Source organism: Homarus americanus, unplaced genomic scaffold (genome assembly GCF_018991925.1).
Source record: "Homarus americanus isolate GMGI-L3 unplaced genomic scaffold, GMGI_Hamer_2.0 scaffold8226, whole genome shotgun sequence".
NCBI lineage: Eukaryota > Metazoa > Arthropoda > Malacostraca > Decapoda > Nephropidae > Homarus > Homarus americanus.
The window spans coordinates 3,710,803-3,734,305 of NW_024717620.1; the positions used below are offsets into that span (position 1 = coordinate 3,710,803).

A 23,503-nucleotide genomic window follows, 5' to 3' on the forward strand; every position below is an offset into this window, starting at 1 on the left:
GACTGTGTGTGAATCGACTGTGTGTGAGTGTGACTGTGTGTGAAGTGTGACTGTGTGTGAAGTGTGACTGTGTGTGAGTGTGACTGTGTAGGTGTGACTGTGTGTGAGTGTGTGTGTGTGGAGTGTGACTGTGTGTGAGTGTGACTGTGGGGCTGACTGTGTGTGGAGTGTGACTGTGTGTGGAGTCTGACTGTGTGTGAGTCTGACTGTGTGTGGAAGTCTGACTGTGTGTGGAGGCTGACTGTGTGTAGTCTGACTGTGTGTGAGTCTGACTGTGTGTGAGTCTGACTGTGTGTGTGTGACTGAGTGTGACTGTGTGGAGTCTGACTGTGTGTGGAGTGTGACTGTGTGTGAGTGCTGACTGTGTGTGGAGTGTGACTGGTGTGAGTGTGACTGTGTGTGAGTGTGACTGTGTGTGGTGTGACTGTGTGTGAGTGTGACTGTGTGGTCTGACTGTGTGTAGGTGTGACTGTGTGAGTGTGACTGTGTGTGTGTGTGTGGGTATGACTGTGTGTGTGTCTGACTGTGTGTGAGTCTGACTGTGTGTGGAGTCTGACTGTGTGTGAGTCTGACTGTGTGTAGTCTGACTGTGTGTGAGTCTGACTGTGTGAGAGTCTGTGTGTGATCTGACTGTGTGTGGAGTCTGACTGTGTGTAGTCTGACTGTGTGTGGGTGTGACTGTGTGTGTGACTGTGTGTAGGTGTGACTGTGTGTGTGTGACTGTGTGTGGAGTCTGACTGTGTGTGGTGTGACTGTGTGTGAGTCTGACGTGTGTGATTCTGACTGTGTGTGTGTGTGTGTGTGTGTGTGTGTGTGTGTTTTGCGGACAGAATAGATAAAAAGTTAGTTATCATAGAACAGTTGTATTGCCATGACTGTTTCACGGTACAAAAGGAAACTGCCAATTACTGTGATGCTTTGATGCCACACACACACACACACACACACACACACACACACACATTTGTATCAGAACATGACTATACAGAAATAGATAAAATACACATTACAAAGGTGACAACATATGGTGCCAGTGTTTTTATTTTTACTTATTGAATTGTTACGTTTTACCTGGTGTATAGAGTGAATAGTTCTCTGTGATATGTGACCACCAGGTGTACTGTATATACGTCCAGGTAGATCTATACTGTATGTAGTGTTTAAAAGATGTACGTAAATGAGAAACATACACATGGAAAACAGTCACAGATACATACAAACACACACATACACACAAGCACAAGCATACATGCACACACACACACACACACACACACACACACACACACACACACACACACACACACACACACACACACACACACAACTACCCCCACATTTTCAGTTTGCCAATAGCGTTTCGTCACAAAGAACCTCTGGTCTTTATACACGTTGCTCGACCCTGTTTCCCCCACTACAGCAACAGAGAGATAGTGATGGTATAGTGCAAAGCCCATAACTACAACAGGTGGCTCTGTGTGTGTGTGTGTGTGTGTGTGTACCTAACCTTTCATTAATGAATCGAGAGAGAGTTTTTCATTTTCTTCCCATTCCGAACTCTGTCGCACATCTCACCCTCCCTCCTACACCCTCACCCTCCCTCCTACACCCTCACCCTCCCTCCTACACCCTCACCCTCCCTCCTACACCTCACCCTCCCTCCTCACCCTCACCTTCCCTCCTCACCCTCACCCTCCCTCCTACACCCTCACCCCTTCCTCCCTTCTACACCCCTCACCCTCCCTCCTACACCCTCACCCTCCCTCCTACACCCTCACCCTCCCTCCTACACCCTCACCCTCCCTCCTACACCCTCACCCTCCCTCCTACACCCTCACTCTCTAGTTCACTCACCTGTGTCAAATTTATTCTTCTTTACCTGTTCATTGTATAGTAATTTATACATTAACTTTAATTTATTCTTTCATTATTCATAACAAGAAACTCATAAATAACTTTCGATATAAGTTTCTATAATTTCAATCTTTTGTCTATGGATTATATTATATCACTTCTGTCTATTGTCCGTCATTTCTGATCTATTAAAGGACTATATAATTTCTGTCCATTTTCTGTACTTTTAGTTTACTCTAGAATTCGTATTTTTCTATCATATATTCCTATTATTTCTGTTTATATATTTATCATTCTTATTTGTCTGTCACTTATATTATCTGTCTATCAGTTCTTTCTATAACTTCTGTCTGTCAATTAGTTTTATTTTTCTATCATTTCTGTCTATAATTTCTCCCGATCATATTTATCTATCATTTCCCCCTGTCATATTTACTTGTCTGTCATTTCTATCTATCTATCATTTCTCCCTGTCATATTTACCTGTCTGTCATTTCTATCTGTCTGTTTGTCTGTACACCAAACCAGATTTATTACTGTTCGATTTATCCCAGATTTCAGCCAATGATAATATGAGCAACACGACCAAGCTTAATATCCATTGGTTAATACTTGACAAGCCACTGATGTAATGCGTGGTAGGGAGAGTGGGCAGGGAGAGTGGGCAGGGAGGGTGGGCAATGGGAGTGGGCAGGGAGGGTGGGTAGTGAGGGTGTTGGGAGAGTGTTAGGAAGGTTGGCCGGGAGAGTAGGCAAGGAGTATACATGTACACACAACTATCCACATGTACACACAACTACCCACACGTACACCCATTACCCACACGTACACCCAACTACCCACACGTACACCCAACTACCCACACGTACACCCAACTACCCACACGTACACACAACTACCCACACGTACACACAACTACCCACACGTACACCCAACTACCCACACGTACACACTTCCAAAGCAACACAGTTTGAGAGTGGTCACCAGGCTCACAAGCCATCATGTACCACTGAATCATTTGCTCATATTTCAAGGAAGGATTATTATCAGGTGAATGACGTAATTAACTCGGTAATATACGATGGAGTACAGGTATTGTTATAGTGTATTTGTGTAAAGTATCATAACTCAAGGACTATTACAACCTGAGAGAGATTTAAATTTTCTAACTTCTAAAACGAATCCACTTCTAAAACATATTATCTTTAAAAACGAACCCCATTTCTGAATCACAGCCAATTTAAAAACGAACCCCATTCCTCAAAACAGACCAATTCAGAAAACGAACCCATTTCTGGCCCTCACTCACCAACTGTCAAAACGGACCCACTTCCAAAACGGACCCACTTCTGAATCATACCAACTTTGAAAACGAACCCATCTATATCTCTTCCCCACCAACCTTCAAAACGAACCCATTCCCAAAACAGACCAAGTTTCACCACAGGACCCATTTCCAAAATAACTTCCCCCCTCTGTCAGTGTGTGTGTGGAAGGATAGGAATCGGGACGACATACTTGGCACGACCACAAGTGTCTGATGTGATTCTTCATTCCGATAAGAGCTTGCCAGGACCGGCAGATCTCCCCCCTGTCGTGGCAACAACTGAGGGAGGGAGAGAAGGAGGGAGAGAGGGAGGGAGGGAGGTGGAGAGAGGGAGAAGAAGAATAGGTAGAGTATATGTACCCTGTATAGTGGCACCTCTCATTTAGGTTTAACCATCTATGTTTAGTATGATAGGTTTGGTTTGGTTTGGAGAAGGAGGGTGAAGGTTATTCTGTATAGACGTGTTTCTAGTTGTGTGTGTGTGTGTGTGTATATCGGTGTATACATGTGAATCTGTATATGTGAGTATATTTTGTGTATGTTTGTGTGTGTGTGTATTTGTTTAGTTTGTGTAGGCGTGTCTGTGTGTTGGTCTGCATATTTGTCCGTTTATATATGAAAGAGTGTGTGTGTGTGTGTGTGTGTGTGTGAGTTTAACATACAGTAAACATCAACATAGTCAGCTTCTTACACGTGGAGTTTCGTGGGTGTTTACGGTCAGTGCCAAGACAGTGTTACCTTGCCCCTGAGTGCCAGGTCAGTGCCTCCTGAGTCCCTGCACAACATATTTCTCAGGTGTTCTTATTGACTGTGGCGCAATAACTCTCTCTCTCTCTCTCTCTCTCTCTCTCTCTCTCTCTCTCTCTCTCCCCCTCTGAGACCCGGCGGAACACAAAATGATGTTGGTAACACTTGTAGTGGAGCCCGTATTAACATTTATGGCCAGGAGAAAGACACAAAGGTATTGACAACACTGGCAAGAGTTGTGTCAGGAGAATAATGGTCTTTTAAGCCCTTGAGTACGATGACTGAACCTGCCCCGAGTACAGTCATCATACCCATGGGTATTTGTCATCATATTAAACCTTTTAAAACAATGTTAATTTATCGTACTCAAGCAGTTAAATCATCGTACAAAGGGGTTAAATCATTGTACTCGAGGGGTTAAATCATCGTACTCGAGGGGTTAAATCATCTTCCTCATTGAGCTAACTTACTGTACTCAGAAGATTACGTTAGATTAATCGTAAGGGATATTTTAATATATTTTGGATCATTCTTAATTATTTTTAGATATATTTCGTTTCATTCATATATGATTTATTGATATATTTCAGATAATTAATGCGTGGTTTACTAAAAAGATTACATTCATACACACACATACAGTTCCGGCCATACTATATACAGACGTTGGGTTGTTTCTGCCTGACGGGTTACAGTAGGGGGGAGGGGGAGGAATGGCTAGTAGAGGTGGGGAGTGGGGTAGAGGATAGGAGCAGTGTTGGATGAGTGGGATAGGAGGAGGAGGAGGAGGGTAGGGGTCATATCGGCTTATCTTAACTGAATCATCAGGACATAACCTTGAAATAGAGAGCGAGGAATGTGAGTTAGGGTCTGGCAGGTGATTCAACAACAGGTAATGTATTATATAGTAAAGTGTGACACTGAAAGACAAACGTAGGGAAATAATCTGCTCTGGATTGAATATATAAAGTCAATATGGTCGAGGTGTGTGATTCGTCCCTCTTACGACACCAAAGAATAGCTAATAAGGAGGTATAACTCTCCCTAATAACCATTATTTTTTATGAGTTGACACAGCGAGATAGTGGCGTCACCTGATGGTAGACCGAATAACTTTCCAAGGAAAACTTATATAAAATGAGGGTAAACTATTACTGTTTATTGAGCTGCATTTTTTGAGCCTCATAGAAGAGGTATTGGTGACTATCAAAGAATAAGTACAGTATAAAACAGTTCACTTGGAATAAATTATCTATAAACCATTGCTAAAGAAGATATTGATAGGTGCTTCATGAACTTACGGGTACAGCAACAAATGGGTATTAAACGGAAATCAATGTAATGTTTTACGACTTATTCCTTGTCTCTAAAAAATACAATATCTTCAGAGCATAAATGGCAATTAATTTTATTATATAGTAAATACTAAGGATGAAACGGGGGCCACAGCCTAAGGTTGAAGAAGCCACAAGTCCAGAAAACTGTGAGGGCAAATCTTTGGGGGTGAGAATTATGAACTGTTGGAACAATCTGCCAGAGAGTGTTGTGACGGCACTGAGTGTGAGTTCCTTCAAGACCAGATCGGTCATACGCATACAACTCATGCAACCCAAATAACTCATACTTAAGTTGCAACATGATGAACATTTGCCTCTTTGGCGATTAGATCAACAGAGTGCAACACACTTATCTGTTCTGCAATGCACTTTGGTCTCAACTCCTGAACTAATGCCAGAGGTCGTGTGCTGATGATAGCTACGTAGTTCACATTACTCACAATAATACAATATACAGTATAAGACGACTGAAACCAAACAAGAAATTGCAATGAAAACAGAATGAAACTTAAAAGCATTGTAATACAAAATTGATTCTTCACTGCATCACACTCAATAAACCAGTCATAAACATTTTAGTAGTGGTTAATGTTTACAATACACAGACCATCACACTCAATAACCAGTCATAAACATTTTAGTAGTGGTTAATGTTTACAATACACAGACCATCACACTCAATAACCAGTCATAAACATTTTAGTAGTGGTTAATGTTTACAATACACAGACCATCACACTCAATAAACCAGTCATAAACATTTTAGTAGTGGTTAATGTTTACAATACACAGACCATCACACTCAATAAACCAGTCATAAACATTTTAGTAGTGGTTAATGTTTACAATACACACACCATCACACTCAATAAACCAGTCATAAACATTTTAGTAGTGGTTAATGTTTACAATACACAGACCATCACACTCAATAAACCAGTCATAAACATTTTACTAGTGGTTAATGTTTACAATACACAGACCATCACACTCAATACACCAGTCATAAACATTTTAGTAGTGGTTAATGTTTACAATATACACAGACCATCACACTCAATAAACCAGTCATAAACATTTTACTAGTGGTTAATGTTTCCAATACACAGACCATCACACTCAATAAACCAGTCATAAACATTTTAGTAGTGGTTAATGTTTTCAATACACAGACCATCACACTCAATAAACCAGTCATAAACATTTTAGTAGTGGTTAATGTTTACAATACACAGACCATCACACTCAATAAACCAGTCATAAACATTTTACTAGTGGTTAATGTTTACAATACACAGACCATCACACTCAATACACCAGTCATAAACATTTTAGTAGTGGTTAATGTTTACAATACACAGACCATCACACTCAATACACCAGTCATAAACATTTTAGTAGTGGTTAATGTTTACAATATATACAGACCATCACACTCAATACACCAGTCATAAACATTTTACTAGTGGTTAATGTTTACAATACACAGACCATCACACTCAATAAACCAGTCATAAACATTTTAGTAGTGGTTAATGTTTACAATATACACAGACCATCACACTCAATAAACCAGTCATAAACATTTTACTAGTGGTTAATGTTTACAATACACAGACCATCACACTCAATAAACCAGTCATAAACATTTTAGTAGTGGTTAATGTTTACAATACACAGACCATCACACTCAATAAACCAGTCATAAACATTTTAGTAGTGGTTAATGTTTACAATATATACAGACCATCACACTCAATAGATCAAGAGCAGAGACAAAAGGAAAGCGGTGAGCCATTATGTTAAACAAAGGATCGCTCGCCAACCACCACTCACTTTTTATATACCCACACACCACTGAAAGGTCGCCTTGTTTCACCTTGCATCACCTCGCCTCACCGTTGCACCCTTCCAAAGAACATTGTTGGGGTCATCTTGTTCTTTTATGTTCGTGGTTTTAGAGAACATTTCTTCATAAAGTTCAATATGTGAGCTAAGATCTTGGTCAGGTAGTATATGGGCGGTGTTCTGGGCTCGATTCTGGCCCCAAGACCTTGTTGTTATAATGTCTGATGCGATGATCATAGTCCCAGTCTTCTTATCCTAAACTTATCTTACAAGCACTAGACCTAATCCCTGATCCTATCCCCTTATCCCAAATCCTATTCCCTAACCTCAATCCTAATCCCTAATAGTGTTCCTAAGTCCATAGATTCAAAACTTTATCCCCAGTGTTACTTTTCAACCTTCTGGTCCCTGATATTTAGTGATTAAGCTGGTACCTAACTTTACAGCTTGGGAAATGAAGGTGGTAGAGTACAGTGCCTCCCTCGTTGCTTCCCTGTCCACCTACCACAGTGTGTGTTAGTGGGACTCAGTTTCGTAACGTTGAGTTATTTGGTGTTTTTAAAGTCCGTCGTTTTGAATACTGAGAAGACTGTGTACCAATGTCTGTGTCTAAGGCTTTTAGTGTGTGTGTGTATGTCTTCCTCTGTATGTCTGTCTGCATGTACGTAATGTTTGTGTGTGCATGTGTATATTTATTTTTTCTCGTATATGAATGTAATCTGTATATTTTGATCATGAGTGCTTATGTTTGGATCTGTTTTTGTATAATACAGTTTGCTTGTGTATGTGTGTATGTATTCGTAACTGCGAGTGAATATGTATTCTGTGTGTTTTTATGTTTGTGTATACTTGTTTATGAATTTGTGGGCCCGCGTGTGTGTATGCATATATGCGTTTGTCTATATGTATGCTGTTTATGTATTCATATATGCGTTCAGACATGGACACACACACACACACACACACACACACACACACACACACACACACTAGAAAAAGATTTATACAAAAAAAACTTGAAGAGCATATAGAGCTTAGCCAATCATGTACCTGGATTAGAGACCTAGATTAGAGTTAAGATTAGTGGAGGAGCTGACTTAATCTGAGAGCCTTGCTGGGGTAAGGGTGAGAAGGGCATAACTTCTACTGGTGATGACACGGTTCTTCAAGCCTTCGTTAACACACACACACGTCTCTTATGCCACTGTTGGAGAGAGAGAGAGAGAGAGAGAGAGAGAGAGAGAGAGAGAGAGAGAGAGAGGGGCAATTAAAAGAAAGAAAGGGTAAGGAGAACTTGAAAATGATAAACAATATGTGAAAATAAAACAAGAAGATAAAGAAAAAACGGAAGAGGGAAGAGACACTAAATTACCAAAGAATGGGTGTATAGCGGAAGGAAGAATAATTAAGAGATAATCATAAGTGTGGCAGTGAATGGTGACCCGACCCAGCAAAACACACCTTGTGCGGTGTAGTTCTCCTGTTAGTTGTTATAATGCGCCCTTTACCACGGGTGTAAAGCGAACTGTACTTACTGTAAGATGGAGACTTAACAAGGATCACCGGCCGGGTTAGGGTGCTGCTGGCACTACCCCCGCGGGGATAAATCGAGAAAATTCAACCTTTCCAAAAATAATTTAAAAAATACAAATAAAAAAAAAAATGACGGGAATATGCGGACGTTCTGGAACGTCACCCGGGGCCTAAGGGTTAATAACTCATGGCCTTGAATTACTCCGCAGTTTCTTTTATATTAACCGTATGCGGCCGAATATCATATACTCGATTGTATACTTGGCATATCAAGCGGCCATCACAGTCCGTGTATTACATCTCTATTTGCATGGAAATAGTTTAATCTTGGGGGTCGGTTAGACGGCTATGTTTAGCGACCTGTTCCTGGTCCACTGCCAGTGTCAACGCTACACTCTATGTACCAGACAAGCATCTCACAGTGATGTTGGTAAATTCTTTACCATTTTCGAGCCCCAATCCTGAACCAGTGGCTGTACTAACGTACACGCCTGGGGTAAAGGTGACATGCATCACCCCGCTCACACCCCACATCAACAGGGTTCCGTCCTCTAAAAGATGCAGGATCTTTTGCCTTGAGTCCACCAGCCTAACCGAACCACCCCCACTGTTTATGTTATCTAGCAACATGGGGGGTATTACATCACTTACTGTTGTTGTAACCTTCACTATATCTACAACGTAGTCCACAGCTATTTCGCTTAGGGCAACAGCAGCATCTCCGGGAATCATCTAATTTTGGTCACATACCAAAACAAGTTTTCCATTATATTTCTATAGAACCAGCTGGGCCCGTCTCGCTATACATGCCATCGGGGATCCATTATCTCTGAGGTATTTGAAATAGTATTCATGCTTCAAAGTGCCAGAGGTGTAGGACCCAACACACTTCTCTTAACAATAAATCAAATCTACGTCAATCGAGGGGCGCTCTTTTCTCAGCCAGCCATCGATAATCTCCCCATTTTTTTTAGTACTAACAATGAATATGACCCTGGGCCTTTGTCCGTCTTTTCCTGCCACGAACATGTTATCCTAATGAATAATTTACTTTTCTGAAGGATATATGTGATCATTAAGGTCCATTTTACGGCTCAATGATTGGCAACGATTGCATTCTAGGAATCCATCATCGTCCCCCGTAAGCATACGCGCATTGTACAGCATTGTACAATTTTAGAAGGGGCACGTCCTTTTTTCCTTCTGCAGGGGGAGATCTGCAGGAATACTCTGTGGCTCTCCCATTTTGAAGAGTAAACCAAGAGGTTCCTTCGTGTTTTCTTTTGGTATGTTCATAAATGTGGGCATTATGGCGTTTTCCCATTGCCACTTCCCTGGTGGGGTGATAACCCTTGTTGGGCAACATGGTTCGGCTTCCTTCTTCACAAAGTTACGGACCACATGGATGCCCAGGCCGAATATATTATATATATTAAAGGCAAGAAAAAATAAGCCTGCGTAAAAGTCCTCGGAATGAAGGTCCATAATTTTATGTGTGTCCCACTGCGACAATTGGTTGTATATCATTTTAGACCACTGAGTGTTGTAGAGTGGCAGCTTCATCATCTGGAGCAAGAGGGAGCTCGCAAAACATCCGAAGTACGGAACAATGTTCCGTCTTGTGAGGCAACGTTGAAAAAGTGAGAGGTGGCAGTACCTCTAACGGATGCAGCACTTGCACCGGGTACAGTGAGACACTTCCGGGGCCATGGCGTGACGGCACTTGCCACACCAGGGCCACTGGAATGCCACCTCCCCTATTTGCGAAATAGTCTTTTTGGTCACGTGACCTGGCTCAATCATAAGCATCCTTACCAGGTACCAGATTGGCAAAGGTCCAAGATGGATTGATATCATTAAAATGTAAAAATCCATGTTATCTGGTCCTAGTGCGTCCACAAACAACAGATATTTTTTAGTTTCTAAGAGAAACAGAATCACCCATTGGACCACAAACAAGAAGTGGCATATGGCCCAACACTTGTCCACTGCCACACGTCGTGTGGTCCACTTTTGCATGATGCTAACGTTCTCTTTTATTTGACGAATGAAGAACATGTTTAACATTAACTGATGATGCAGTACTTATACAATGAATAAAGGTTAGTTACGTCAATCAATGAATTAATTTATATAATTAGCTTGGAACTGTGTGTTGTGGAGAAGCAAGACTGACCTTCTGTGTGGCAACAATATGTAGTCAACACTTTATCCTATTTGTATAGTGGAGACAGTTTATCCTGACTGTAGTGGTGACAGTTTATCCTGACTGAAGTGGTGACAGTTTATCCTGACTGTAGTGGAGACAGTTTACCCTAACTGTATAGCGGAGACAGTTTACCCAAACTGTATAGTGGAGACAGTTTATCCTGACTGTAGTGGAGACAGTTTATCCTGACTCTGTAGTGGACACAGTTTATCCTGACTGTAGTGGTGACAGTTTATCCTGACTGTAGTGGAGACAGTTTATCCTGACTGTAGTGGAGACAGTTTATCCTGACTGTAGTGGTGACAGTTTATCCTGACTGTAGTGGTGACAGTTTATCCTAACTGTATAGTGGAGACAGTTTATCCTGACTGTATAGTGGAGACAGTTTATCCTGACTGTAGTGGACACAGTTTATCCTGACTGTAGTGGTGACAGTTTATCCTGACTGTAGTGGAGACAGTTTGTTCTGAGTGTATAGTGGAGACAGTTTATCCTGACTGTGTAGTGGACACAGTTTATCCTGACTGTAGTGGAGACAGTTTATCCTGACTGTAGTGGTGACAGTTTATCCTGACTGTAGTGGAGACAGTTTGTTCTGAGTGTATAGTGGAGACAGTTTATCATTGACTGTGCAGTGGAGACAGTTTACCCTAACTGTATAGTGGAGACAGTTTATCCTCACTGTGTAGTGGAGACAGTTTATCCTGACTGTATAGTGGAGACAGTTTATCCTGACTGTAGTGGAGACAGTTTACCCTAACTGTATAGTGGAGACAGTTTATCCTGACTGTGTAGTGGAGATAGGTTATCCTGACTGTGTAGTGGAGGCAGTTTATCCTGACTGTGTAGTGGAGGCAGTTTATCCTGCCTGTAGTGGAGACAGTTTTTCCTGACTGTAGTGGAGACAGTTTATCCTGACTGCAGTGGAGACAGTTTACTCTAACTGTATAGTGGAGACAGTTTATCCTGACTGTGTAGTGGAGATAGGTTATCCTGACTGTGTAGTGGAGACAGTTTATCCTGACTGTAGTGGTGACAGTATATCCTGACTGTAGTGGTGACAGTTTATTCTGACTGTAGTGGAGACAGTTTATCCTGACTGTAGTGGAGAAAGTTTATCCTGACTGTATAGTGGAGACAGTTTATCCTGACTGTAGTGGAGACAGTTTACCCTAACTGTATAGTGGAGACAGTTTATCCTGACTGTGTAGTGGAGATAGGTTATCCTGACTGTGTAGTGGAGGCAGTTTATCCTGACTGTAGTGGAGACAGTTTATCCTGACTGTAGTGGAGACAGTTTACCCTAACTGTATAGTGGAGACAGTTTATCCTCACTGTGTAGTGGAGATAGGTTATCCTGACTGTGTAGTGGAGGCAGTTTATCCTGACTGTAGTGGAGACAGGTTATCCTGACTGTAGTGGAGACAGTTTACCCTAACTGTATAGTGGAGACAGTTTATCCTGACTGTGTAGTGGAGATAGGTTATGCTGACTGTGTAGTGGAGACAGTTTATCCTGACTGTAGTGGTGACAGTTCATCCTGACTGTAGTGGTGACAGTTTATTTTGACTGTAGTGGAGACACTTTATCCTGACTGTAGTGGAGACAGTTTATCCTGACTGTATAGTGGAGACAGTTTATCCTGACTGTATAGTGGAGACAGTTTACCCTAACTGTATAGTGGAGACAGTTTATCCTGACTGTGTAGTGGAGATAGGTTATCCTGACTGTGTAGTGGAGACAGTTTATCCTGACTGTAGTGGTGACAGTTTATCCTGACTGTAGTGGTGACAGTTTATTCTGACTGTAGTGGAGACAGTTTATCCTGACTGTAGTGGAGACAGTTTATCCTGACTGTATAGTGGAGACAGTTTATCCTGACAGTGTAGTGGAGACAGTTTATCCTGAATGTAGTGGAGACAGTTTATCCTGACTGTAGTGGTGACAGTTTATCCTGTCTGTAGTGGAGACAGTTTATCCTGTATGTAGTGGAGACAGTTTATCCTGTATGTAGTGGAGACAGTTTAACCTGTCTGTAGTGGACACAGTTTATCCTGTCTGTAGTGGAGACAGTTTATCCTGACTATAGTGGAGACAGTTTATCCTGACTGTAGTGGAGACAGTTTATCCTGTCTGTAGTGGAGACAGTTTATCCTGACTGGAGCGGAGACAGTTGATCCTGTCTGTAGCGGAGACAGTTTATCCTGTCTCCCCACTTCATCTTCTCTCTCCACCTCTCACATTATCTCTCACTTTTGTCTCCCCACTTCACCTTCTCTCTCCACCTCTCACATTATCTCTCACTTTTGTCTCCCCACTTCACCTTCTCTCTCCATCTCTCACATTATCTCTCACTTTTGTCTCCCCACTTCACCTTCTCTCTCCACCTCTCACATTATCTCTCACTTTTGTCTCCCCACTTCATCTTCTCTCTCCACCTCTCACATTATCTCTCACTTTTGTCTCCCCACTTCATCTTCTCTCTCCACCTCTCACATTATCTCTCACTTTTGTCTCCCCACTTCATCTTCTCTCTCCACCTCTCACATTATCTCTCACTTTTGTCTCCCCACTTCATCTTCTCTCTCCACCTCTCACATTATCTCTCACTTTTGTCTCCCCACTTCATCTTCTCTCTCCACCTCTCACATTATCTCTCACTTTTGTCTCCCCACTTCATCTTCTCTCTCCACCTCTCACATTATCTCTCACTTTTGTCTCCCCACTTCATCTTCTCTCTCCACCTCTCACATTATCTCTCACTTTTGTCTCCCCACTTCATCTTCTCTCTCCACCTCTCACATTATCTCCACTTTTGTCTCCCCACTTCATCTTCTCTCTCCACCTCTCACATTATCTCTCACTTTTGTCTCCCCACTTCATCTTCTCTCTCCACCTCTCACATTATCTCTCACTTTTGTCTCCCCACTTCATCTTCTCTCTCCACCTCTCACATTATCTCTCACTTTTGTCTCCCCACTTCACCTTCTCTCTCCACCTCTCACATTATCTCTCACTTTTGTCTCCCCACTTCATCTTCTCTCTCCACCTCCTCACATTATCTCACTTTGTCTCACTTCACCTTCTCTCTCCACCTCTCCACATTATCTCTCACTTTTGTCTCCCCACTTCATCTTCTCTCTCCTCTCATTATCTCTCCTTTGTCTCCCCTTCATCTTCTCTCTCCACCCTCTCCCACATTATCTCTCACTTTGTCTCCCACTTCACCTTCTCTCTCCACCTCTCCCATTTATCTCCTTTTGTCTCCCCCACTTCATCTTCTCTCTCACCTCTCACATTATCTCACTTTTGTCTCCCCACTTCATCTTCTCTCTCCACCTCTCACATTATCTCTCACTTTTGTCTCCCCACTTCACCTTCTCTCTCCACCTCTCACATTATCTCACTTTTGTCTCCCCACTTCATCTTCTCTCTCCACCTCTCACATTATCTCTCACCTTCTCGTGTTCCCTTATTATTCTCTACCGTTGTTTATCTCTTCTCTCGTCGTATAGATCAGCTTTGGCCTTAATATATCTTGTGTTAATGAAATCTGATCATTAAGAAATGGGGATAAGTCCTAATGGGCCTCAATTCTAATGGTTATAAAAGGTTTAATGGGTCCCAGTTCTAATGGTTATATGGCTCGATGGGGCCCAGTTTTAATGGTTACATGGCTTAGTAGGCCCAGTTTTAATGGTTATAGGGTTTAATGGGCCCCAGTTATAATGGTTATAAGCCCTAATGGGCCACAGTTCAAATGGCCATACTAATGGGCCCCAAACTTATATACAAGCATGCGTGGAGTACTACGACTGAATCCCATTTGACCTACAGTTGCGTTCAGAAGTTCGTTATACACCCGCGGTAACGGGCACACAGCTTGTTGCACCCTTCCTGGACGGCAGGTCACTACACCAACACACACAGTGGAACTGACAACTGTAGAGTTTGATTCGAACGAAGACTGACCAAAGAGAGATAGGAAGGATATTAATATGAGTATTGGCCAACTGTAGTGATGATGAAGCTGTGTTAATATACTGCTTACGAGAAGAAGAATACCACAGTGAGAGGAGTATCCATTCCTATATCGGAATATAAAGGGGAAATAGGTGTTGAGTGAGCACTGTAAGAAGTAGTTGAACATAGCTCATATATCAAGAGGCTTCAGTATATTCATCACTTGAAGTTTTCGTATAATTCTCTAGCGTCAGCTGTCGGAGTGAGCTGCGAGATGGTCGTGCTTCCTCTTATGTTGTTACAGTCTGCTGTCTTGGTGAGGACAGCAGACTGTGGTGTTTCCTCCCCATCACTCTTTCCTGCCACACCTGCCTCCCATGTTGAGGGAGACGAAGGTGAGGACTGTAAATATCTTCACCATGCATCATCTTTATCATCAACTTCATCATCATCGTCATTCACCTTACCTACGGCAAGTTCAAGTCTCTAGCTATATTATGTCATGTTTCTCATTACCACAGCTAATACCGTATTTTACGACATATACGACGCACTGTTTTGTCTGAAAAATGGTTAAAACAATCATCCTGCGCTCTACTGTATATGTGAAGAGTTGCGGTCTCCCATAGGCTAATATATCCTCCAGTTGCCGTCTCCAGTAGGCTAAATTCTACGTTGCCCAACTCCAGTTTTCAAAATATGTTATTGCTTCCTAAAACATTAAAAAAAAATTATTTCTTACATAAAATATTTATTATAAATATAAAAGTTAAGCTTATAACCACTGGTGGTGATGATAACCCGAGGCAATCAACGTCCATATGGCAGACACCCAACTCTTGAGAGGTAGCTAAACAGTAACCATTTATAAACTCTTACAAGCATTACCATCTATTAATGTCATATCTGCAACATTTTTTAAATATACAAATGTCTGATACAAATGAAGATTTACAGATAACTTTCTTTTCACATTTGAGCATGTTAACATCGCTGGCTGCATTGTAACCAAGTTAGACTCGTGACAAACCTCCAGGCTATTAGGCCATGCTGTGAGGTGTTATGGTTGTTTTTCAACTCCTATTTTCGGGTAAATAAACGTAACTTCTTCAATTATTTTTGTATTTTTACTCTGTTACATACACATACCATCCTACATACATATTGCGGAAAAATATAAAAGAAATAATTGTCATAAGGGCAAACACATAAAGGGAATATAAATTTCTTTGCACACGAGTTAGGTGGGGGGGTCCCTGCTAGTCTGCGCTGCTATGGCGAAGCAGAGAGTGTATGCAAATGGCGATTGTGTTAAACTTTCATTTGGCTATTAAATAACTGGTTTTTGCTGCATTTTTTATCTAAATTTTATCTGAAGTAGGACAATTGTTAACTAACATAAGTGGTATGGCTTATGATTGCTGGGAAAGGGAGGTAGGGGGAGTTGAGAGTTTGCTTCAGCCTTTGGCTTACCATGTAGCCCGTTACTTTATGTCAGTGATAATATTCCTTACTTTTGTATTTTTGACTTATTTTTCAGTATTTTATATTAGTTTTGTATTTGTGACGGTAACACAAGACTTGTCACTATACCCACACACTCCTTCACCTGCCACTCTAGGCCAAGCTCTGAACTGTGTTGTGATTATTTTTCAACTTCTAATTTCGGGTAGATACATATAATTTTTTTATTGTTTTTTTTTGTTTTATTAATTTGCTTGCACTCTCAATCTTACATACGTGTGTTAAGAGGAGGGATGAGCGAGGGAAACAAATATATTATAATGTATTGAGGCTGAGAGATGCGTGGCGGACACCATCCCAAAGTAACCTTGTTTTGGTGTTTCCTGCTGTAAGGAATAGTTAACATGGATAATGATTATAATATATATTATATATAATATCAATGAATTACTAATAGCAGAGGACCGCTCTTTCAGACCTCATATAAAAGAAACATTTATGTTGTTTGAGTTTAACTAAGTGTGGCAGTGAATGGTGACCCGACCCAGCAAAACACACCTTGTGCGGTGTAGTTCTCCTGTTAGTTGTTATAATGCGCCCTTTACCACGGGTGTAAAGCGAACTGTACTTACTGTAAGATGGAGACTTAACAAGGATCACCGGCCGGGTTAGGGTGCTGCTGGCACTACCCCCGCGGGGATAAATCGAGAAAATTCAACCTTTCCAAAAATAATTTAAAAAATACAAATAAAAATAAAAAATGACGGGAATATGCGGACGTTCTGGAACGTCACCCGGGGCCTAAGGGTTAATAACTCATGGCCTTGAATTACTCCGCAGTTTCTTTTATATTAACCGTATGCGGCCGGATATCATATACTCGATTGTATACTTGGCATATCAAGCGGCCATCACAGTCCGTGTATTACATCTCTATTTGCATGGAAATAGTTTAATCTTGGGGGTCGGTTAGACGGCTATGTTTAGCGACCTGTTCCTGGTCCACTGCCAGTGTCAACGCTACACTCTATGTACCAGACAAGCATCTCACAGTGATGTTGGTAAATTCTTTACCATTTTCGAGCCCCAATCCTGAACCAGTGGCTGTACTAACGTACACGCCTGGGGTAAAGGTGACATGCATCACCCCGCTCACACCCCACATCAACAGGGTTCCGTCCTCTAAAAGATGCAGGATCTTTTGCCTTGAGTCCACCAGCCTAACCGAACCACCCCCACTGTTTATGTTATCTAGCAACATGGGGGGTATTACATCACTTACTGTTGTTGTAACCTTCACTATATCTACAACGTAGTCCACAGCTATTTCGCTTAGGGCAACAGCAGCATCTCCGGGAATCATCTAATTTTGGTCACATACCAAAACAAGTTTTCCATTATATTTCTATAGAACCAGCTGGGCCCGTCTCGCTATACATGCCATCGGGGATCCATTATCTCTGAGGTATTTGAAATAGTATTCATGCTTCAAAGTGCCAGAGGTGTAGGACCCAACACACTTCTCTTAACAATAAATCAAATCTACGTCAATCGAGGGGCGCTCTTTTCTCAGCCAGCCATCGATAATCTCCCCATTTTTTTTAGTACTAACAATGAATATGACCCTGGGCCTTTGTCCGTCTTTTCCTGCCACGAACATGTTATCCTAATGAATAATTTACTTTTCTGAAGGATATATGTGATCATTAAGGTCCATTTTACGGCTCAATGATTGGCAACGATTGCATTCTAGGAATCCATCATCGTCCCCCGTAAGCATACGCGCATTGTACAGCATTGTACAATTTTAGAAGGGGCACGTCCTTTTTTCCTTCTGCAGGGGGAGATCTGCAGGAATACTCTGTGGCTCTCCCATTTTGAAGAGTAAACCAAGAGGTTCCTTCGTGTTTTCTTTTGGTATGTTCATAAATGTGGGCATTATGGCGTTTTCCCATTGCCACTTCCCTGGTGGGGTGATAACCCTTGTTGGGCAACATGGTTCGGCTTCCTTCTTCACAAAGTTACGGACCACATGGATGCCCAGGCCGAATATATTATATATATTAAAGGCAAGAAAAAATAAGCCTGCGTAAAAGTCCTCGGAATGAAGGTCCATAATTTTATGTGTGTCCCACTGCGACAATTGGTTGTATATCATTTTAGACCACTGAGTGTTGTAGAGTGGCAGCTTCATCATCTGGAGCAAGAGGGAGCTCGCAAAACATCCGAAGTACGGAACAATGTTCCGTCTTGTGAGGCAACGTTGAAAAAGTGAGAGGTGGCAGTACCTCTAACGGATGCAGCACTTGCACCGGGTACAGTGAGACACTTCCGGGGCCATGGCGTGACGGCACTTGCCACACCAGGGCCACTGGAATGCCACCTCTCCTATTTGCGAAATAGTCTTTTTGGTCACGTGACCTGGCTCAATCATAAGCATCCTTACCAGGTACCAGATTGGCAAAGGTCCAAGATGGATTGATATCATTAAAATGTAAAAATCCATGTTATCTGGTCCTAGTGCGTCCACAAACAACAGATATTTTTTAGTTTCTAAGAGAAACAGAATCACCCATTGGACCACAAACAAGAAGTGGCATATGGCCCAACACTTGTCCACTGCCACACGTCGTGTGGTCCACTTTTGCATGATGCTAACGTTCTCTTTTATTTGACGAATGAAGAACATGTTTAACATTAACTGATGATGCAGTACTTATACAATGAATAAAGGTTAGTTACGTCAATCAATGAATTAATTTATATAATTAGCTTGGAACTGTGTGTTGTGGAGAAGCAAGACTGACCTTCTGTGTGGCAACAATATGTAGTCAACACTTTATCCTATTTGTATAGTGGAGACAGTTTATCCTGACTGTAGTGGAGACAGTTTATCCTGACTCTGTAGTGGACACAGTTTATCCTGACTGTAGTGGTGACAGTTTATCCTGACTGTAGTGGAGACAGTTTATCCTGACTGTAGTGGAGACAGTTTATCCTGACTCTGTAGTGGACACAGTTTATCCTGACTGTAGTGGTGACAGTTTATCCTGACTGTAGTGGAGACAGTTTATCCTGACTGTAGTGGAGACAGTTTATCCTGACTGTAGTGGTGACAGTTTATCCTGACTGTAGTGGTGACAGTTTATCCTAACTGTATAGTGGAGACAGTTTATCCTGACTGTATAGTGGAGACAGTTTATCCTGACTGTAGTAGACACAGTTTATCCTGACTGTAGTGGTGACAGTTTATCCTGACTGTAGTGGAGACAGTTTGTTCTGAGTGTATAGTGGAGACAGTTTATCCTGACTGTGTAGTGGACACAGTTTATCCTGACTGTAGTGGAGACAGTTTATCCTGACTGTAGTGGTGACAGTTTATCCTGACTGTAGTGGAGACAGTTTGTTCTGAGTGTATAGTGGAGACAGTTTATCATTGACTGTGCAGTGGAGACAGTTTACCCTAACTGTATAGTGGAGACAGTTTATCCTCACTGTGTAGTGGAGACAGTTTATCCTGACTGTGTAGTGGAGACAGTTTATCCTGACTGTAGTGGAGACAGTTTACCCTAACTGTATAGTGGAGACAGTTTATCCTGACTGTGTAGTGGAGATAGGTTATCCTGACTGTGTAGTGGAGGCAGTTTATCCTGACTGTAGTGGAGACAGTTTATCCTGACTGTAGTGGAGACAGTTTACCCTAACTGTATAGTGGAGACAGTTTATCCTCACTGTGTAGTGGAGATAGGTTATCCTGACACCAACACATGAGTGGGCAGTTTGTCCTGACTGTGGTGGAGACAGTTTACCCTAACTGTATAGTGAGAGACAGTTTATCCTGACTGTGTGGTGGAATAGGTTATCCTGACTGTGTAGTGGGCAGTTTATCCTGACTGTAGTGGAGACGGTTTATCCTGACTGTAGTGGAGACAGTTTACCCTAACACAACCTAGTGAGACAGTTTTATCCTCACTGTGTAGTGGAATAGGTTGTCATTTTGTGTAGTGGGCAGTTTTATCTGACTGTAGTGGAGACAGGTTATCCTGACTGTAGTGGAGACAGTTTGCCCTAACTGTATGAGTGGGGAGCAGTTTATCCTGACTGTGTAGTGGAGATAGGTTATGCTGACTGTGTGGTGGAGACAGTTTATCCTGACTGTAGTGGTGACAGTTCATCCTGACTGTAGTGTTGACAGTTTGTTTTGACTGTAGTGGAGCAGTTTATCCTGACTGTATAGTGGAGACAGTTTATCCTGACTGTAGTGGAACAGTTTACCCTAACTGTAGTGGAGACAGTTTATCCTGACTGTGTAGTGGAATAGGTTATCCTGACTGTGTGGTGCAGACAGTTTATCTGACTGTGGTGACAGTTTATTCTGTTTGTGTAGTGGAGAACCGGTTTGTCCTGACTGTATAATTGGAGACAGTTTTATCCTGACAGTGTAGTGGAACAGTTTATCCTGAATACTTAGTGGAGACAGTTTATCCTGACTGTAGTGGTGACAGTTTATCCTGTCTGTAGTGGAGCAGTTTATCCTGTGTAGTGGGAGCTGATTTGTCCTGTATGTAGTGGAACAGTTTAGCTTACATGTAGTGGACTGATTTATCCTGTCTGTAGTGGAACTGGTTTATCCTGACTGTAGTGGAGACAGTTTATCCTGACTGTAGTGGAGCAGTTTATCCTGTCTGTAGTGGGAGACAGTTTATCCTGTCTGTAGTGGAACAGTTTATCACAACTGGAGCAGGCAGTTGATCCTGTCTGTAGCAGAGACAGTTTATCCTGTCTCCCCGCCTTCATCTTCTCTCTCCACCTCTCACATTATCTCTCACTTTTGTCTCCCACTTCACCTTCTCTCTCCACCTCTCACATTATCTCTCACTTTGTCTCCCCACTTCACCTTCTCTCCATCTCTCACATTATCTCTCTCTCACTTTTGTCTCCCCACTTCACCTTCTCTCCACCTCTCCACATTATCTCTCTTTTATCTCCCACTTCACCTTCTCTCTCCACCTCTCACATTATCTCTCCCCACTTCACCTTCTCTCTCCACCTCTCATTATCTCTCACTTTTATCTCACTTCGCCTCTCCACCTCTCACATTATCTCTCACTTTGTCTCCCACTTCATCTTCTCTCTCCACCTCTCACATTATCTCTCACTTTTGTCTCCCCCACTTCATCTTCTCTCTCCCTCTTTCATTATCTCTCACTTTTTGTCTCCCCACCATCTTCTCTCTCCCTCTCACATTATCTCTCCACTTTTATCTCCCCACTTCATCTCTCTCCCACCTCTCATTATCTCTCACTTTGTCTCCCCACTTCATCTTCTCTCCACCTCTCTCACATTATCTCTCACTTTTCTCTCCCCACTTCACCTTCTCTCTCCCCTCTCACATTATCTCTCCTTTTGTCTCCCCACTTCATCTTCTCTCCACCTCTCACATTATCTCTCACTTTTGTGCCCCACTTCATCTTCTCTCTCCACCTCTCCACATTATCTCTCACTTTTGTCTCCCCACTTCATCTTCTCTCTCCACCTCTCACATTATCTCTCTCACTTTTTGTCTCCCCACTTCATCTTCTCTCCCTCTCCATTATCCCACTTTTGTCTCCCCCTTCATCTTCTCTCTCCACCTCTCACATTATCTCTCACTTTTGTCCCCACTTCACCTTCTCTCCACCTCTCACATTATCTCTCACTTTTATCTCCCCACTTCACCTTCTCTCTCCCACCTCTCACATTATCTCTCTCCCTTTTGTCTCCCACTTCATCCTTCTCTCTCCACCTCTCACATTATCTCACTTTGTCTCCCACTTCACCTTCTCTCTCACCTCTCACATTATCTCTCACTTTTATTCTCCCACTTCACCTTCTCTCTCCATCTCTCACATTATCTCACTTTGTCCCCACTTCACCTTCTTCCCCTCCACCTCCCATTATCATCTCACTTCTCCCCACTTCACCTTCTCTCTCCACCTCTCCCCCCATCTCTCACTTTGTCTCCCCACTTCATCCTTCTCTCTCCACCTCTCATTGCTCTCTCACTTTTGTCTCCCCACTTCATGTTCTCCTCTCCACCTCTCATTATCTCTCACTTTTGTCTCCCCTTCATCTTCTCTCTCCCCTCTCATTATCTCTCACTTTTTGTCTCCCCTTCATCTTCTCCTGCTCCCACCTCTCACATTATCTCTCACTTTTTGTCCTCCCCACTTGTCTTCTCCTCCTCCACCTCTCACATTATCTCTCCCCACTTTTTGTCTCCCCTTCATCTTCTCTCTCCACCACTCACATTATTTCTCACTTTTGTCTCCCACTTCATCTTCCTCTCCTCTCATTATCTCTCACTTTTGTCTCCCCACTTCATCTTCTCTCTCCACCTCTCACATTATCTCCCACTTTTGTCTCCCACTTCATCTTCTCTCTCCACTAAGTATCTCTCTCACTTTGTCTCCCCTTCATCTTCTCTCTCCCTCATTATCTCTCACTTTGTCTCCCCACTTCATCTTCCTCTCTCCACCTCTCACATTATCTCACTTTTGTCTCCACTTCATCTTCTCTCTCCACCTCCTTATTATCTCTCACTTTTGTCTCCCCACTTCACCTTCTCCTCTCCCACCTCTCACATTATCTCTCCTTTTGTCTCCCCACTTCATCTTCTCTCTCCACCTCTCATTATCTCACTTTTGTCTCCCCACTTCCTTCTCTCTCCCTCTCACATTATCTCTCCGCCTGTCTCCCGCTTCATGTTCTCCCTCTCCTGTCTCTCCTTTTGTCTCCCCCACTTCATCTTCACTCTCCCTCTCACATTATCTCTCCACTTTTGTCTCCCTTCACCTTCTCTCTCCCTCTCACATTATCTCCTCACTTTTTGTCTCCCCCACTTCATCTTCTCTCTCCACCTCTCCCATTATCTCTCACTTTTCACCCCACTTCATCTTCTCTCTCCACCTCTCCCATTATCTCTCCTTTTGTCTCCCCACTTCCTTCTCTCTCCCACCTCTCATTATCTCTCACTTTTTGTCTCCCCACTTCATCTTCTCTCTCCACCTCTCATTATCTCCTTTTGTCTCCCCCTTCACCTTCTCTCCACCTCTCACATTATCTCTCACTTTTGTCTCCCCACTTCCATCTTCTCTCCACCTCTTCCCACATTATCTCTCACTTTTTGTCTTCCCCACTTCATCTTCTCTCTCCACCTCTCACGCATTATCTCTCACTTTT

At 42.4% G+C, this 23,503-nt stretch overlaps 1 protein-coding gene across 1 annotated transcript in view; it reads left to right on the forward strand.

Annotated features, from left to right (window-relative positions):
* Positions 1-5,359: 5,359 nt before the first annotated feature.
* LOC121858972 (basic salivary proline-rich protein 1-like) overlaps positions 5,360-23,503 on the forward strand; it is a 33,183-nt gene continuing 15,039 nt past the window's right edge. Inside the window, exon 1 of the mRNA XM_042355629.1 lies at positions 5,360-5,431. Within this exon, the coding sequence (XP_042211563.1) occupies positions 5,360-5,431 (72 nt within the window). The remainder of the gene's footprint in view (positions 5,432-23,503) is intronic.